Source organism: Heterodontus francisci, chromosome 3, assembly GCF_036365525.1.
Source record: "Heterodontus francisci isolate sHetFra1 chromosome 3, sHetFra1.hap1, whole genome shotgun sequence".
NCBI lineage: Eukaryota > Metazoa > Chordata > Chondrichthyes > Heterodontiformes > Heterodontidae > Heterodontus > Heterodontus francisci.
In genome coordinates, this window is record NC_090373.1 from 69,772,315 (window position 1) to 69,791,519 (window position 19,205).

The 19,205-nt window shown below is 44.9% G+C and overlaps 1 protein-coding gene across 5 annotated transcripts in view; it reads left to right on the plus strand.

The window, feature by feature from the left end:
• The window catches only part of pla2g7 (phospholipase A2, group VII (platelet-activating factor acetylhydrolase, plasma)), a 161,194-nt gene that overhangs the window by 116,775 nt on the left and 25,214 nt on the right, over nucleotides 1–19,205 (plus strand). For 4 of the 5 annotated variants that reach the window (XM_068022999.1, XM_068022989.1, XM_068023018.1 and 1 more), the window contains exons 6-7: nucleotides 7,936–8,113; nucleotides 18,045–18,158. In XM_068022999.1, coding sequence (XP_067879100.1) covers nucleotides 7,936–8,113; nucleotides 18,045–18,158 — 292 coding nt within the window. The remainder of the gene's footprint in view (nucleotides 1–7,935; nucleotides 8,114–18,044; nucleotides 18,159–19,205) is intronic. The other variant, XM_068023027.1, reaches the window with a different exon arrangement.

Here is a 19,205-nt window from a genome sequence, read left to right on the forward strand (position 1 = left end):
TTTGCTAATTACTCTCTCAAAGATCTATGCACATGAACCTCCAGTTCCCTCTATCCCTGTACACTCATTTGAACTGTACCATTATGTCTATAATGCCTTTCTCTATCCCTTCACCCAAAGTTTATCACCTCACACTTCTCTGTATTAAATTCCATCTGCCACTTGTCTGCCTATTCAGCTAGCCTACTGCAATCGACCGGTATGATCCTCATTATTTACCACACCTCCCAAGTTTGGTATCATTGGCAAATTTTGAGATTTTACTCTGTATTCCAATATCTAAGTCATTTATATAAATCAAAAAAGCAGTGGTCCTAGTACTGAATCTTGGGGAACACCACTGCCTACCATCCTCAAGTCTGAAAAATAATTACCATGACTTGCTATTTTCTGCCCTTAAGCCAATTTTTTTATCCAAGCTGATGTTGATCCTCCTATTCCAAGAGCCTCAATTTTGTTAATCAGCCTTTTATGTGGTACTTTGTGAAAGGCCTTCTTAAAATCCATATAGACAACATCCATTGTTTTCTCCATCAAAAAAATCAATTTTTTTTTATTCATTCATGGGATGTGGGCGATGCTGGCCAGGCCAGCATTTATTGCCCATCCCTAATTGCCCTTGAGAAGGTGGTGGTGAGCTGCCTTCTTGAACCACTGCAGTCCATTTGGGGTAGGTATACCTACAGTGCTGTTAGGAAGGAAGTTCCAGGATTTTGACCCAGCGACAGTGAAGGAACGGCAATATAGTTCCAAGTCAGGATGGTGCATGACTTGGAGGGGAACTTGCAGGTGGTGGTGTTCCCATGCTTTTGCTGCCCTTGTCCTTCTAGTTGGTAGAGGTCATGGGTTTGGAAGGTGCTGTCTAAGGAGCCTTGGTGCATTGCTGCAGTGCATCTTGGAGATGGTACACACTGCTGCCACTGTGCGTTGGTGGTGGAGAGAGTGAATGTTTGTAGATGGGGTGCCAATCAAGCGGGCTGCTTTGTCCTGGATGGTGTCGAGCTTCTTGTGTTGTTGGAGCTGCACCCATCCAGGCAAGTGCAGAGTATTCCATCACACTCCTGACTTGTGCCTTGTAGATGGTGGACAGGCTTTGGGGAGTCAGGCGGTGAGTTACCCGTCGCAGGATTCCTAGCCTCTGACCTGCTTTTGTAGCCACGGTATTTATATGGCTACTCCAGTTCAGTTTCTGGTCAATGGTAGCCCCTAGGATGTTGATAGTGGGGGATTCAGCGATGGTAATGCTGTTGAATGTCAAGGGGAGATGGTTAGATTCTCTCTTGTTGGAGATGGTCATTGCCTGGCACTTGTGTAGTGCGAATGTTACTTGCCACTTCGATATTGTCCAGGTCTTGCTGCATTTCTACACGGACTGCTTCAGTATCCGAGGAATCATGAATGGTGCTGAATATTGTGCAATCATCCGCGAACATGCCCACTTCTGACCTTATGATTGAAGAAAGGTCATTGATGAAGCAGCTGAAGATGGTTGGGCCTAGGACACTACCCTGAGGAACTCCTACAGTGATGTCCTGGAGCTCAGATGATTGACCTCCAACAACCACAAACATCTTCCTTTGCGCTAGATATGACTCCAGCCAGCGGAGGATTTTCCCCCTGATTCCCATTGACCTCAGTTTTGCTGGGGCTCCTTGATGCCATACTCTGTCAAATGCTGCCTTGTTGTCAAGGGCAGTCACTCTCACCTCACCTCTTGAGTTCAGCTCTTTTGTCCATGTTTGAACCAAGGCTGCAATGAAGTCAGGAGCTGAGTGGCCCTGGCGGAACCCAAACTGAGTGTCACTGAGCAGGTTATTGCTCAGCAAGTGCCGCTTGATGGCACTGTTGATGACACCTTCCATCACTTTACTGATAGAGAGTAGGCTGATGGGGCGGTAATTGGCTGGGTTAGATTTGTCCTGCTTTTTGTGTACAGGACATACCTGGGCAATTTTCCACATTGCAGGTTAGATGCCAGTGTTGTAGCTGTACTGGAACAGCTTGGCTAGGGGCGCGGCATGTTTTGGAGCACAGGTCTTCAGTACTATTGCCGGAATATTGTAAGGGCCCATAGCTTTTGCAGTATCCAGTCATTTCATGACCTTCATATCCATGACCTTCAGTCATTTCTTGATTTCACAAGGAGTGAATCGAATTGGCTGAAGTCTGGCATCTGTGACGCTGGGGACTTCAGGAGGAGGCCGAGATGGATCATCAACTCGGCACTTCTGGCTGAAGATTGTTGCAAATGCTTCTGCCTTATCTTTCACACTGATGTGCTGGGCTCCCCCATCATTGAGGATATTTGTGGAGCCACCTCCTCCAGTTAGTTGTTTAATTGTCCACCACCATTCACGGCTGGATGTGGCAGGACTGCAGAGCTTAGATCTGATCCGTTGGTTATGGGATCGCTTAGCTCTGTCTATCGCATGCTGCTTTTGCAGTTTGGCATGCAGATAGTCCTGTGTTGTAGCTTCACCAGGTTGACACCTCATTTTGAGGTATGCCTGGTGCTGCACTCTTCTTTGAACCAGGGTTGGTCCCCTGGCTTGATGGTAATGGTAGAGTGGGGGATATGCCTGGCCATGAGGTTACAGCTTGTGGTTGAGTACAATGCTGCTGCTGATGGCCCACAGCGCCTCATCGATGCCCAGTTTTGCATTGCTAGATCTGTTCGAAACCTATCCCATTTAGCACGGTGATAGTGCAACACAACACGATGGACGGTATCCTCAATGTGAAGGCGGGACTTAGTCTCCACAAGGACTGTGTGGTGGTCACTCCTACCAATACAGTCATGGACAGAAGCATCTGCAGCAGGCAGATTGGTGAGGACGAGGTCAAGTATGTTTTTCCCTCGTGTTGGTTCCCCCACCACCTGCCGCAGACCCAGTCCAGCAGCTATGTCCTTTAGGACTCTGCCAGCTAGGTCAGTAGTGGTGCTACCGAGCCACTCTTGGTGATGGACATTGAAGTCCCCCCACCCAGAGTACATTTTGTGCACTTGCCACCCTCAGTGCTGCCTCCATGTGGTGTTCAACATGGAGGAGTACTGAGTCATCAGCTGAGGGAGGGCGGTAGGTGGTAATGAGTAGGAGGTTACCTTGCCCATGTTTGACCTGATGCCATGAGACTTCATGGGGTCCGGAGTCGATGTTGAGGATTCCCAGGGCAACTCCCTCCCTACTGTATACCACTGTGCCACCACCTCTGCTGGGTCTGTCCTGCCAGTGGGACAGGACATCCCCAGGGATAGTGATTGCAGTGTCTGGGACATTGTATGTCATGTATGATTCTGTGAGTATGACTATGTCAGGCTGTTGCTTGACTAGTCTGTGGGACAGCTCTCCCAACTTTGGCACAAGCCCCCAGATGTTAGTAAGGAGGACTTTGCAGGGTCGACAGGGCTGGGTTTGCCGTTGTCATTTCCGGTGCCTAGGTCGATGCTGGGTGGTCCGTCAGGTTTCATTCCTTTTTATTGACTTCGTAGCGGTTAGGTACAACTGAGTGGCTTGCTAGGCCATTTCAGAGGGCATGTAAGAGTTAACCACATTGCTGTGGGTCTGGAGTCGCATGTAGACCAGACCAGGTACGGACAGCAGATTTCCTTCCCTAAAGGACATTAGCGAACCAGATGGGTTTTTACAACTTTCGACAATGGTTTCATGGCCATCATTAGACTAGCTTTTAATTCCAGATTTATTAATTAAATTCAAATTTCACCTTCTGCTGTGGTGGGATTCGAACCCATGTCCCCAGAGAAATACCCTGGGTCTCTGGGTTACTAGTCCAGTGATAATACCACTACGCCACCGCCTATCCTAGAATTAGATTAGACGAGCACTATCTGCCTTTTATAAATCCTTGCTGACTCTCCTGAATTCTCTCATACTTTTTCAAGTGCCTGTTTTTTTCCCCCTGATTATTCTTTCTAAGTATCCTGCCACCTGATGCCAAGTATTCTCCGAAGGCAGCGAAGATGGAATGTCTACGGCAGCGAGGCCTGGACAACGTATGCCAGCCAAGAGCGACGTCTCAATTCATTCCATCTTCGCTGCCTTCGGAGAATACTTGGCATCAGGTGGCAGGACTATATCTCCAACACAGAAGTCCTTGAAGCGGCCAACACCCCCAGCTTATACACACTACTGAGTCAGCGGCGCTTGAGATGGCTTGGCCATGTGAGCCGCATGGAAGATGGCAGGATCCCCAAAGACACATTGTACAGCGAGCTCGCCACTGGTATCAGACCCACCGGCCGTCCATGTCTCCGTTATAAAGACGTCTGCAAACGCGACATGAAATCGTGTGACATTGATCACAAGTCGTGGGAGTCAGTTGCCAGCATTCGCCAGAGCTGGCGGGCAGCCATAAAGACAGGGCTAAATTGTGGCGAGTCGAAGAGACTTAGTAGTTGGCAGGAAAAAAGACAGAGGCGCAAGGGGAGAGCCAACTGTGCAACAGCCCCAACAAACAAATTTCTCTGCAGCACCTGTGGAAGAGCCTGTCACTCCAGAATTGGCCTTTACAGCCACTCCAGGCGCTGCTTCACAAACCACTGACCACCTCCAGGCGCGTATCCATTGTCTCTCGAGATAAGGAGGCCCAAAAGAATTCTTTCTAAAACTTTACCCAACAGTTATGTTAAACTGACCAACTTGTGGTTACTAGGAATGTCCTTACACCCTTAAGGGTGTCATATTTGCCACCCCAATCCTCTGGCACCTCCCTCCTATCCGGAGAAGATTGAACACCCTTCTGCTATCTTTACTCCCACTTCCTTTAGCAACTTGTGTTAACATTATTATGTGCATAAACTTGTGGAAAAATGAGCCATGCAGTTTTTCCCATATCACTTCTATTTGGACAACGGCAGCAAACTGACCATGTGTCACATTTAAAATAAAATATGGGGAATCAATGCATTTCAGAAAACGCAAGTTTTCCTCTTAGTTTACAACATAACCTGACTCCTTGATGATGATGCAACCTACAGCAACCCGTTAGTGGAATAATAAGGTGCAATTAGGCACTACTGTAACAAGGCACATCTCAGATTTGATCCTGGAGTTTGCGAAGAGCACAGTGCATGTCAAAGAAAAAAAATCACAAACAATAGCAAGAAGATACAAAACAAAATACAATGGATGCTGGTAATCTGAAATAAAAACTGGAAATGCTCAGCAAGTTTGCAAACATTCGCAGAGACAGAAAGTTTCAGTTCGATGACCTTTAATCAGAACTTGAAAAAGTTAGAGATGCAACAGGTTTAAAGCAAATACAGAGGCTAGGAAAAGTTTGGGTGGGTGGAAAGAGGGAGGAAAACAATGAAAGGGAAGATCTGTGATGGGTGGAAGGCAGGAGAGACTAAATGACAAAAGAGATGATGACTCAAGTCAAAAGGGAGTGGTAATGGGTCAAGTGAAAAAACAAAAGATGTGTCTAGAGGATGTTTAATGGGAAAATGCAGAATCATTACCAACAGCTGCCATCCAAAATAAAAGGGAGTAAAGGTTATGATCTAAAATTGTTGAACTTAATGTTCATTTTGTCATTTAGTCTCTCCTGCCTTCCACCCATCACAGATCTTCCCTTTCATTGTTTTCCTCCCTCTTTCCACCCCCCCCCCCAAACTTAATGTTCAACAACAGGAAATTGAAAAGCAATTTCTGATAGGCCAACATGCTTCAGCAACCCTGTTTCAGTGAGTGACATTTGAACATACATTTGGAGTTCTGCACAGCTCCAGGCAACAACAGTTGTAAGGAGGAATCTGAAGGTTGGATAAACAGTGTGTAAAACTGCTCCTGATAGTTCATGAATTTTATGATTGAGGTACAGATACAGCAACTATTGTGTTCTATACATAAATTCAGATGTCTGACTTGAGCATTATTAATTGGTCTGTTCCGTTGGTCACAGTGTTCGTAGATGATTTAACAAACATCTCTTTAGTTTTGAGCAGGCCACTCTCATGAACTCTATTTGTCTGTAATGAGACCAGGAACAAGAGATGATTTTCTTTCCCTATGTGCTGCCAAAAAAGGGCTACAATATTCCATTACTGGGTGCATGTCGGCTTTGTTGAGCACTTGCTTTAACAGGGTTCAGCAACCTTTCTACCATGTTCTCCAGATAATCACTTGTTTGCCCTGTGGTGAATCTGTTAAAATTAACAAGCCAATTCGAGAGACTGAAAGTATTATACAGTGGAGTTGGGTGGGGAATTTTCCTTGTTCTCGTTCTGTACACCATTTTCTGATCTAATGTCTATTTATATATTGTTACGACCATGGCAGGAGGAGTGCACTGTTAATTCAGTCCCACTTCTCCACAGGTCATAACATATTCTTTAAAGTTTTCCACTTGTTGAAACAGCCAATAGGCTACTACTGTTTCTCTCCCAGAATAGAAAACACTAAACCAGGTTTCTTTACTGAACAACAAAATTAACAGTTTATTATAAAACAAATCTTAACAAGGAAAGTAAAACAATTGCACATAGATCAAATTTTTAAATATCCAACATTAATTTTTAAAAAGTCCTCTTTTCTTTCACCAATTTTTTTATAATTCCTTTAACCTTAGTCCCTTCACACTTGCACTCTCACACACACACACACACACGTATATATTCCTATACCTAAATCTGTTAACCGGAGAAAGTAAAAATAGATTTTTATATCAGAGCTCTGTGACAGAGAAAAAGCATTTGTGTTAACTACTTGCTCGGTTTTTGAAGGACACAGCAGATGAGATATGTTGTTCCAAACTGATATTCAGTCCAACCTTCTGAGTACGTAGAAAGGTCTTTTAAAAACCGTTCTTTTACAGGCGGCATTGAAAAGCAATTTAGCAGGCCTTCTTGAAATGCAGAAACAAGACAAAATGACATCATGAAATTCACCAAGTCTTTTAGGGAATTGTGAGAAAACGAGATGGGTTATAATCTTTTATTTTTCCTTTGAATTCTTTCCTTTGGCACTTTAGCAGCACTTGACTTTTTTTCTCCTTCCAGACTTGACGCACAGATACACTGATTAACAGCTTGGCAGTTTTCCACCCAGATGTTCTGTGCCTACCACTGGGCGTGTCCAATCAAAGGAGAGTTGTCAATTTTTCTGCTCCTGTTGCCATTGGTCCTGCCTTAAGCTTAGCCTGAAGCAGGTGACAAACTTAACAATGTTGCGAGTCAGCCCTCACCATCCCCTTGATTAAAAAGCATTTATCTAGCTTATTAAATATCCCTTTTTTAAAAAATTATTTTTTAACAGAAGTCACTTTCATATCAATATGCTTTCAGTGATTTGGTACTTGTTGCCTTTACAGTAATGTTAAGTGCCCACCTAAAGGCAGCAGTCATTAGTAAAAGGCACTGGTGTCAGTGTGATAAGTAATTGCAAAAACTGAAAACAAAACAGTAACTGATGCATTCTAGCTATCATCTGCAACGCTTTAAACTGTTACTGAAATGATGAGCCTTTGCTCCGTGTAGTGTTAATAAATTGTACATTTGCATGGTTCATCTTAGCAAGTGTTATATTACTGAGTACATAGGTTTATGCATTGACATGATTCAATATTTTTAATGCCCCAATATCCAAGAAGGATTTCAGTCGCAGTGTATGTATGTGGTCAAGCTGTGAGATTGTGACAAAGTGCACTACTGTTTTTCTTTAGTGGGTGCTTGGATTAGCGAGTAACTCAATTTAATGATGTCTCAGCTTTCCTGAAAACTTAACATAAGGATGGCTTGGGATATCATAAGAAATAGGAGCCCAAGTAGGCCATACAGACCTTCAAGCCTGCTCCGCCATTCAATAAGGTCACAGCTGAACTTTTCAACAACTGATTTATTCAAATTGAATTTTTGACTGAATAAAATCTACTTTTTAATAAAATTGCTAGAAATCTATTATCTCTGTTCATTTTCAGGGATGGATCAGCTTCAGCAACCTATTACTTTGAAGAGAAAATTAAAACAGTCAATGAAATAGGGCAATCAACCTCATCCACCAGCTCAGCACTTCCTTTAGATCAGTTGCAGCAGAAATGGCTTTACTACAAGCCACATAAAGAGGGAGAACAAGAATTCCCATTCCGAAATACCCAGGTAAATCAACATGAAATTGTTCTTTTGGATATGGAGGCTGATGGGGTGGAAAGTGAGGACAAGGGGAACCCTGTCACGGTTCTGGGAGGGAGGGGAAGGGGTGAGGGTAGAGGTGCGGGAAATGGGCCGGACACGGTTGAGGGCCCTGTCAACAACAATCGTCGGTTGAGGAAAAAGGAGGTCATATCAGAAGCACCGTCATGGAAGGTGGCATCACCAGAGCAGATGCGTCGGAGATGGAGAAACTGGGAGAATGGAATGGAGTCCTTACAGGAGGTAGGGTGTGAAGAAGTGTAGTCCAGGTAGCTGTGGGAGTCGGTGGGCTTATAATGGATATTAGTAGACAACCTATCCCCAGAGATGGAGACAGAGAGGTCGACGAAGGGAAGGGAAGTGTTAGAGATGGACCATGTAAAGGTGAGAGAAGGGTGGAAATTGGAAGCAAAGTGGATAAAGTTTTCCAGTTCAGGGCGGGAGCAGGAAACGGCACCGATACAGTCATCAATGTACCGGAAAAAGAGTTGGGGGAGGGGACCTGAGTAGGACTGGAACAAAGAATGCTCGACATATCCCACAAAAAGTCAGGCATAACTAGGACCCATGTGGGTACCCATAGCAACACCTTTTACTTGAAGGAAGTGAGCGGAGTTGAAGGAGAAGTTGCTCAATGTGAGAACATGTTCAGCAGGCGGAGGAGGGTGGTGGTGGATGGGGACTGGTTGGGCCTCTGTTCAAGGAAGAAATGGAGAGTCCTTAAACCATCCTGGTGGGGGATGGAGGTGTAGAGCGATTGGACGTCCATCGTGAAGAGGAGGCGGTTGGAACCAGGAAACTGTAAATTGTCAAAATAACGCAGGGCATCAGAAGAGTCACGGATGTAGGTGGGAAGAGACTGGACCAGCGGAGAAAAGATAGTCATGATAGGAAGAAATAAGTTCAGTGGGGCAGGAGCAGGCTGACACAATGGGTCGGCCGGGACAGTCCCGTTTGTGGATTTTGGGAAGGAGGTATAAGCGGGCTGTCCAGGGTTGTGGAACTGAAGTTGGAAGCTGTCGAAGGAAGATCTCCAGAGGAGATGAGGTTAATGACAGTCCTTTGGAAAGTGGCTTGATGTTCAGTGGTGGGGTCATGGTCCAGAGGGAGGTAGGAAGAAGTGTCTATGAGTTGGTGTTGAGCTTCTGCAAGGTGGGGGTCGGTACGCCATACAACAACAGCACCACCCTTGTCTGCAGGTTTGATGACCATGTCGGGGTTAGACCTGAGAGAACGGAGTGCCTCAAGTTCAGAGGGGAACAGGTTAGAGTGAGTGAGGGGGGGCAGAGAAATTGAGATGACCAATGTCTCGCCGACAGTTTTCAATGAAGAGATCAAGAGCGGGTAAGAGGCCAGGGGGAGAGGTAGAGGGAGAATGCTGGAGGCGGGTGAATGGGTCTGCTGGTCGTAGGGAGGACTCTTGGTCAAAGAAGTGAGCCCGGCGACGGAAGAAGAGCTCAACATCATGCCGAGCGCGAAATTCATTGAGGTGAATTTCTACTAATATGCATTATAAGCTCACCGACTCCCACAGCTACCTGGACTACACTTCTTCACACCCTACCTCCTGTAAGGACTCCATTCCATTGTCCCAGTTTCTCCATCTCCGACGCATCTGCTCTGATGTTGCCACCTTCCATGACGGTGCTTCTGATATGACCTCCTTTTTCCCCAACCGAGGATTTCCCTCCACTGTTGTTGACAGGGCCCTCAACCGTGTCCGGCCCATTTCCCACACCTCTACTCTCACCCCTTCCCCTCCCTCCCAGAACCATGACAGGGTTCCCCTTGTCCTCACTTTCCACCCCATCAGCCTCCATATCCAAAGGATCATCCTCCGCCATTTCCGCCACCTCCAGCGTGATGCCACTACCAAACGCATCTTCCCCTCCCTTCCCCTGTCAGCATTCCGAAGGGATCATTCCCTCCGCGACACCCTGGTCCATTTATCCATTACCCCCATCACCTCGTCCCCGTCCCATGGCACCTTCCCCTGCAATCGCAGGAGGTGTAATACCTGCCCATTTACCTCCTCTCTCCTCACTATCCCAGGCCCCAAACACTCCTTTCAGGTGAAGCAGCGATTGACTTATACTTCTTTCAATGTAGTATACTGTATTTGCTGCTCACAATGTGGTCTCCTCTACATTGGGGAGACCAAACGCAGACTGGGTGACCGCTTTGCGGAACACGTCCGCTCGGTCCGCAAGCAGGACCCTGAGCTTCCGGTTGCTTGCTATTTCAACACTTCCCCCCTGCTCTCATGCTCACATCTCTATCCTGGGCTTGCTGCAGTGAATGAACATCAACGCAAGCTCGAGGAACAGCATCTCATTTTCTGATTAGGCACACTACAGCCTGCCGGACTGAACATTGAGTTCAATCATTTCAGAGCATGACGGGCCCCCATTTTACTTTTATTTTTAGTTATTTTTACAATTTTTTTTTCTTTTGTTTATTTCATTTCATTGTAGTTTGTTCAGTTTGCTTACCCACTTTTTTTTCATGTTTGTACTTGCTGCTGCTCAGTCTTCAGTTCGTTAACACCCTATCTGTACTAATGCTTTGTCTTTCAACACACCATTAACATATTGTTTGCCTTTGCTCCATGACCTCTTGGTCAGCTATGTGGCCTTGTCCAATCTACACCTCCTTTGTTAACTCTTGCCCCATCCCCGGCTCACTTGCTTATAACCTTTGACATTTCTAATATTTGCTAGTTCCAAAGAAGGGTCACTGACCCGAAACGTTAACTCTGCTTCTCTTTCCACAGATGCTGCCAGACCTGCTGAGTGGTTCCATCATTTCTTGTTTTTATTTCAGATTTCCAGCATCCGCAGTATTTTGCTTTTATGAAATTGTTCTTATTGGACAAAATTACTTCTGTTGCAGAGACAGACGCATGGTAACATAGAGATCCAGAGCACCAAGATTTAGGTTGGCGTCCTTCCATCTACGAAAGACGCAGCAAACAATCTATTTAGGTGGGGTGTCTTCTCTTGGTGCACCTTTGCTAATGGCTGTGAAGGGCAATCAAAGGGTTGTCAATTTTCTGTCATGAGTGCTTCATATGAAGCTGCTTAGTGGCACTGTGAGTTGAGAATTGTTTTCTTCATTGGTGCCTGTTGCCAAGCTGCTGTAGCCACTGGTCATCGTTGTCATGCACACCAGTCCACAGAATGTGTCGCTGTTTCCCTCTTTCGCAAGATAATGACTCCCAGGTGCGAATGTCGACATTTAGGGCCTCACGTCACGCTTGCAAGCATCCTTGAAGCGGAGCTTTGGCCGCCCCACTGGCCGTCTGGCCCCGGCTACTTCATCATACAGAAGGTCCTTGGATATGTGATTGTTTTCCATCCTGCGGACGCGTCCGATCCACCGGAGCCGCCTCTGTTTGATTGGTGCCAACATACTTGGGAGCTCTCTATCTTTGAGAGGACTGCCGCATTCGTGATTTTGTCTTGCCAGGATATGGTGAAGATGGAAATTATTGAGCTTCTTTTCCTGGTAGCTGTAAGTCGCCCATGTTTCACAATCATACAGCAAGATGCTAACAACACAGGCCTTATAAACTATCAGCTTGGTCCTAAGGGTCAGCATGGTGTTATCCCATGCGCATTTTGCGAGTTGGCCAAAGGTGGTAGCTGCTTTCCCTATGCATGTATCGAGCTCTGCATGAAGGGAGATTGTCTGTCAGGTGGACCCAAGGTAGCAGAATTTGCTAACCACTTCCAGTGGAGTGTTATTTAGTGTGGTCAGGGGTGGAGATGAAAACCATGGCTTTCGTGGCACGAAAAGGAGAACAAGTTACAGGCATGGGAGAGACCGTCCGTAAGTCTTTGTAGCTGAGTTTCCGTGTGAGCGACGAGAGCAGCATCATCAGCGTATTGGAGCTCTCTGATCAGGACCTGATGTGTTTTTGTCTTTGCTTTCAGCCTTGATAGATTTAGAGCTTGCCATCTGATCTACTGTGCAAGTAGACTCCTTCCATATCTGCAGGGAAGGTGAAGGTCAGGAGCATGGAGAAGAAGATGCCAAACAGAATGGGGGCTAAGATACAACCCTTTTTTACTCCATTCTTCACTCCGAAACTGTCAGAAGTGGAGCCAGCAAACTACAATGCAGTGCATGGTGTCATGGGAGGAGCGGATGAGACTGAGGAGCTTCAGTGGACAGCCAGATTTTCCCAAAATCTTGTAGAGCCCTGCTGCATGCCTTAGTGAGATCTACAAAAGGAAGGTAAAGGGGGTATACTCTGTTCCCTACAATTCTCTTGCAGCTGGCTTATGGAGAAGATCATGTCCACAGTAGATCTACCAGCGTGGAAACAATACTGTGCTTCCGGGTACATTCAGTCTGCAAGTAAATGGAGTCGAGTAATGATGCCAAATACCAGGACTTTGCACTGTCACTAGAACGCCTGCTACTCACCAAAGCCTTACCGGGAAGCACCATGCTGGTATCAATGAAGCTTGGAAGTCACTAAGCTCAATCATCTATGAAGCAGCAGAAGCATCATTTGGGAAAGGCGGAGCCTGCAACAAGTACTGGTTTGAGATCTTCTCAGCTGAGATGGAACCTGTCATTGATGCAAAAACAAATCCTGCATGATGTACAACGTAAACCCAACAGCTAAGATAATGCACAGCCTGAAAGTAGCCAAGACAGCCGTGCAAAGGACAGCAAGATGCTGCGCAAACACTGGATCAACTTATGTCAAGAAATCCAAACTGCACGTGACAAAGGAAATCTATCAGCTATGTACGAAGGGATAAGAGAGCGCTTGGCCCTGTCATTCATGAAAGTTGCTCCCCTGAAGTCGGCAGGTGGTGAAGTACTTACCAACAGAAGTAAACAGATGTCCCACTAGGCTGAGCACTTCTGTGAGCTGTACGCCTGTGAGTCGGACGTCTCCCGGTCTGCGCTTGACACTGTCCCGCAACTTCCTGTCATAAATGAATTAGATGAAGAACCCCACCTCTGCAGCTCGAGAAGGCCATAGACCGCCTAGTGAACAGTAGGGTGCCCAGAAAGGACAGAATCCCAACAGAACAGCTAAAGTACAGAAAGTCCCATCTATTGACACACCTGAGCACGACAACTTATTATTCTAAAATAAAAAGGTTAACACTTCATGGGTGTTTGAAACTCAGACTTTTGAAGTATTCTCATTCAATAGCCTGATGACAACATCTAACCATCCCTTACAATCTGTTTGCTTTCTGTCCTTTGAAAGATAACTTAGGCTCGGGCTAACAGTTAACCTTAATTGTGGTAAGCTGGTGGAAAGCAATACACACCAAACCAGAATAGCACAAGCTGAAGCAACTAATTTGATTTATTTGCATGTAAATAATATACAGAAGCATATACTATAAAGTAGTATTTGAAAATACATACATTGCAGAATATCCAGCAGACTGTTCTTTCTTGTAATCTCCTGGAATGAAAGTTTTTTGTGTCATATTCTTCAGGTATAGAGTTTTGTCAGTATGAAAGCCGAACACCATGCATCACTTTAGTCTGCATAGCCAACAAAAATCCAGTAAGAACAAAGAACAGTACAGCACAGGAACAGGCCATTCGGCCCTCCAAGACTGCGCCGATCTTGATGCCTGCCTAAAACTAACGCCTTCTGCACTTCCGGGGCCCATATCCCTCTATTCCTTTCCTATTCATGTATTTGTCAAGATGTCTCTTAAACGTCGCTATCGTATCTGCTTCCACCACCTCCCCTGGCAGCAAGTTCCAGGCACTCACCACCCTCTGTGTAAAGAGTTTGCCTCGCACATCCCCTCTAAACTTTGCCCCTCGCACCTTAAACCTATGTCCCCTAGTAACTGACTCTTCCACTTTGGGAAAAAGCTTCTGACTATCCATTCTGTCCATGCCGCTCATAACTTTGTAAACCTCTATCATGTCGCCCCTCCACCTCCCTCGTTCCAGTGAAAACAATTCGAGTTTATCCAACCTTTCCTCATAGCTAATGCCCTCCAGACCAGGCAACATCCTGGTAAACCACCTCTGTACTCTCTCCAAAGCCTCCATGTCCTTCTGGCAGTGTGGCGACCAGAATTGCACTTAGTATTCTAAGTGTGGCCTAACTAAGGGTCTGTACAGCTGCAACATGACTTGCCAATTTTTATACTCTATGCCCCGACCGATGAAAGCAAGCATGCCGTATGCCTTCTTAACTACCTTATCCACCTGCGTTGCCACTTTCAGTGACCTGTGGACCTGTACGCCGAGATCTCTCTGCCTGTTAATACTCCTAAGGGTTCTGCCATTTACTGTATCCTTCCCACCTGCATTAGACCTTCCAAAATGCATTACCTCACATTTGTCCGGATCAAACTCCATCTGCCATTTCTCCGCCCAAGTCTCCAACCGATCTATATTCTGCTGTATCCTCTGACAATCCTCATCATTATCCGCAACTCCACCAACCTTTGTGTCGTCCGCAAACTTACTAATCAGACCAGCTACATTTTCCTCCAAATCATTTATATATACTACAAACAGCAAAGGTCCCAGCACTGATCCCTGCGGAACACCACTAGTCACATCCCTCCATTCAGAAAAACACCCATCCACTGATACCCTGTGTCTTCTATGACCGAGCCAGTTCTGTATCCATCTTGCCAGCTCACCTCTGATCCCGTGTAACTTCACCTTTTGTACCAATCTGCCATGCGGGAACTTGTCAAAGGCTTTTCTAAAGTCCATATAGACAACATCCACTGCCCTTCCTTCATCAATCATCTTCGTCACTTCCTCAAAAAACTCAATCAAATTAGTAAGACACGACCTCCCCTTCACAAAACCATGCTGTCTCTCGCTAATAAGTTTGTTTGTTTCCAAATGGGAGTAAATCCTGTCCCGAATAATCCTCTCTTATAGTTTCCCTACCACTGACGTAAGGCTCACCGGCCTATAATTTCCTGGATTATCCTTGCCACCTTTCTTAAACAAAGGAACAACATTGGCTATTCTCCAGTCCTCTGGGACCTCACCTGTAGCCAATGAAGATGCAACGATTTCTGTCAAGGCCCCAGCAATTTCCTCCCTTGCCTCCCTCAGTATTCTAGGGTAGATCCCATCAGGCCCTGGGGACTTAGCTACCTTAATGTTTTGCAAGACACCCAACACCACCTCCTTTTTGATAATGAGATGACTGAGACTATCTGCACTCCCTTCCCTAGGCTCATCATCCACCAAGTCCTTCTCTTTGGTGAATACTGATGCAAAGTACTCATTTAGCACCTCGCCCAGTTCCTCTGGCTCCACACATAGATTCACATCTCTGTCCTTGAGTGGGCCAACCCTTTCCTTGGTTACCCGCTTGTTCTTTATATATGTATTAAAAGCCTTGGAATTTTCCTTAATCCTGTTTGCCAATGACTTTTCATGACCCCTTTTAGCCCTCCTAACTCCTTGCTTAATTTCCTTCCTACTGTCTTTAAAGTCCTCAAGTGCTTTGTCTGTTCCTAGCCTTCTAGCCCTTACAAATGCTTCCTTTTTCTTTTTGACTGGGCTCACAATATCCCGTGTTATCCAAGCTTCCCAAAACTTGCCGAACTTGTCTTTCTTCCTCACAGGAACATGCTGGTCCTGGATTCTAATCAGCTGACGTTTGAAAGACTCCCACATGTCCGATGTTGATTTACCCTCAAACAGCCGCCCCCAATCTAAATTCTTCAGTTCCTGTCTAATATTATTATAATTAGCCTTCCCCCAATTTAGCACCTTCACCCGAGGACTACTCTTATCCTTATCCACAAGTACCTTAAAACTTATGGAATTATGGTCACTACTCCCGAAATGTTCCCCCACTGAAACTTCGACCACCTGGCCGGGCTCATTCCCCAATACCACGTCCAGAATGGCCCCATCCCTAGTTGGACTATCTACATACTGTTTCAAGAAGCCCTCCTGGATGCTCCTCACAAACTCTGCCCCATCCAAGCCCCAGTCAATATAGGGGAAGTTAAAATCACCCACCACCACAACCCTGTTACCTACATATTTCCAAAATCTGTCTACATATCTGCTCCTCTACCTCCCGCTGGCTGTTGGGAGGCCTGTAGTAAACCCCCTGACTGCACCCTTCCTAATCCTGAGCTCCACCCATATTGCCTCGTTGCGTGACCCCTCTGAGGTGTCCTCCCGCAGTACAGCTGTGATATTCTCCTTAACCAGTAATGCAACTGCCCCACCCCTTTTACATCCCCCTCTATCCCGCCTGAAGGTTCTAAAGCCTGGAACATTTAGCTGCCAATCCTGCCCTTCCCTCAACCAAGTCTCTGTAAAAGCAACAACATCATATTGCCAAGTACTAATCCAAGCTGTAAGCGCTAAACAACTATAGGTCCCGACAGTTGTCTCCTTTAATTCCTTTGGAAAGAAATACCTGATAGGAAAAACTGACATATTAATAACCTCAACACTCTCAAAATAGAGATGAAATTTTGTAGCCTCAAAGCCTAAACACCATTGGCTTTCATTTATAGAAGCAAGCAATGTTAACGTGACAACAATCAGAAACCTTATTTTTGTCTGACCATATCAAATTTACAATACAAACTAAATTCCAGTCATACAATCTGATAGCTTTCACAGGATATAAGAGGGTAAGTTTTACAATACAGGTGCAATTTATTCCTGTATAATTAAGTGGGTCAGTTTATTATAATAATGGTGCCTATTTGGATGTATGCAGGGAATACACTACTGGTTATTTTTTTTTTAATTGCTGTAGATTAAAGGGTTACAGGCAGTTAAAGGGAAGTGCTGGATTTGGGGGGAGGGGAAGGGAATGATGACAAAAAACCTTGAACCTGTGTAAGTTCAAAAGGCATTTTAACTCATTCACATATTGTTGGGAGAAGCAAGCAAAGGTAAGCCAATGCTTACAGATATGGACATGCCTGCCAAGATGCCACCAAATATTTCGGCTATGCTGGCTGCTGATCACCCTGACATGCCCTCTTCCATGCACTATTACTGAAAGTGTGACATAATGTGATTGGAGAATTTCTGGGAACTATCCAGCAGTAGTCAGTCACATGATCATCCCTATCCTATTTGTGACATTGGGCCTGTTGTTGTGGTTGGCTGTCAAAGCCTACCTTGGAAATTGGAGGTTTTCCACACACCAATCTGACAAAGCTAGGTATTTGCATTTATGTTTGTCGCTACGGATGTGTGGGCACATCTTTCCACATATTTCTCCAGAGAATTGAGATGGGGGATTCAGATTTGGAAACCCAGTGGTCTGATTATGGAACTGTAGGGGGAAAATAAGCAGAGGAGCCATTGCCACAAATATTCCTCTGAAAACTTGATCCCATGATTTTTCCCACTGAAGTTGAATTTCAACAGCTGTATGTTCCATTTGAACACTCCAAAGCATGTCAGAAGCCTTGAGTTGCTATTTTCTGGGGGCCCCAAATTCTTCCGCAATTGTTCAGAGAACGTTTATGAGCCCATCATTTTAGGATACTGAGCAGGACTGATCGAGGAACAAGGTGCTTTTTACGATTCTAATTGATATTTTTGTATTTTTATTAGCCGTTGGGTATAGTGTCAAAACTGAGAGTGAAGTATCAATCAGGCCACTATATTGAAAAATTGGAAATAGGAAAAAAGGTCCCCGGCCTTTTCCCAGGCATTCGAACAAAACCTGTGACTACCTTTCATTAATAGTTTTAATTAATCAATTCCTCTTAAGTCATTAATTGTTCAATGAATAATACTGTTGAGGTGGTTAATTATTGCACAAAGTCTAGACAGGTTTTTTTACATTCAGAAAGGTATTACTTGATAATGTTTAATTTTCTGAAACTTAATTTAAAAATGGCTAATTCTCATCAACTAGTTTGTTGCTTGTGATTTGCAGGTTCATCAGAGGGCAGAAGAGTGTATCAGGGCCTTAAATCTGCTTACTGATATAAACATGGGAAAACCATTCCACAATGTATTTCCACTAAACTTTGATTTCACCAAAATGAAGGTATGGATTAATAAGAGAACGCATGGTCAAATACTCCCATGGCAGTTTGAATATTCGAGTTTTTTTTTAAATCTGCAAATGAAAGTGACAATGTTGTTAGATTTTCCTGGAGAGCCATCTGGTTCACTAATGTCCTTTTGGGAAAGGATACCTGCTGTCCTCACCCGGTCTGGCCTATAGGTGACTCCAGTCCTCTGTAATAGCAAGTTCCACATTCTCACCACTCTGAGTAAAGAAGTTTCTCTCGAATTCCCTATTGGATTTATTAGTGACTATCTTATTTATAGTCCCTAGTTTCGGTCTCCCCCCACAATTGGCAACATCTTCTCTACATCTGCTTTATCAAACACCTGCATAAATTTAAAGACGTCTTCCAGGTCATCCCTCAGTCTGCTGTTTAGAGAAAAGAGACCCAGCCTGTTCAGTCTTTCCTGATAGCTGTATCTTCTTAGGTTTCTCCAGTGCTTCTATATCCATTTTGTAGTGTATATACAGCTATCTTAGACAAAGCATGCATGATTTCGGATATTGGTTTATTGCCAACATGACTCACTGCTTGATTGTTTTGAAAACTTACAAGAGTGGTGCATGCCAGAATAGCTGGTTTTGCATGAATCAAATTTTTTTGTAAATAAACATACAAGTTGTGAAACATCTATTAGTTGCAAAATAAACCCGGATAGGTCTGACGAATACAAAAACTGATATCTTTCGGTGGTCTGCTGAAAATCACTGTATATCTTCTATGAAAAACTTCCAATATTTTACTGCGTAATCCTGGTTTGTGAAAGCTTCTTCTGTTTACAAAAGTAGTTTGAGAATGTGAAAGACAGTGTTAGAGACAGAGGGAGGTGGCCTTGCATGTACGGAAGAGCATGGCATGAGAGAATGGTCGCAGGTTAATGTCAGGTGCAAAAAGGACACCAGGTAGAAAGGGAGAGTGAATGTACCAAAGAATGAGCAGGTGCGAGACACAGTACACAGGTGCATGAAAGAGATGTGTACAGACAGTTCAAGCTTTGGAATACCCTCCTTACACTTAGGGCA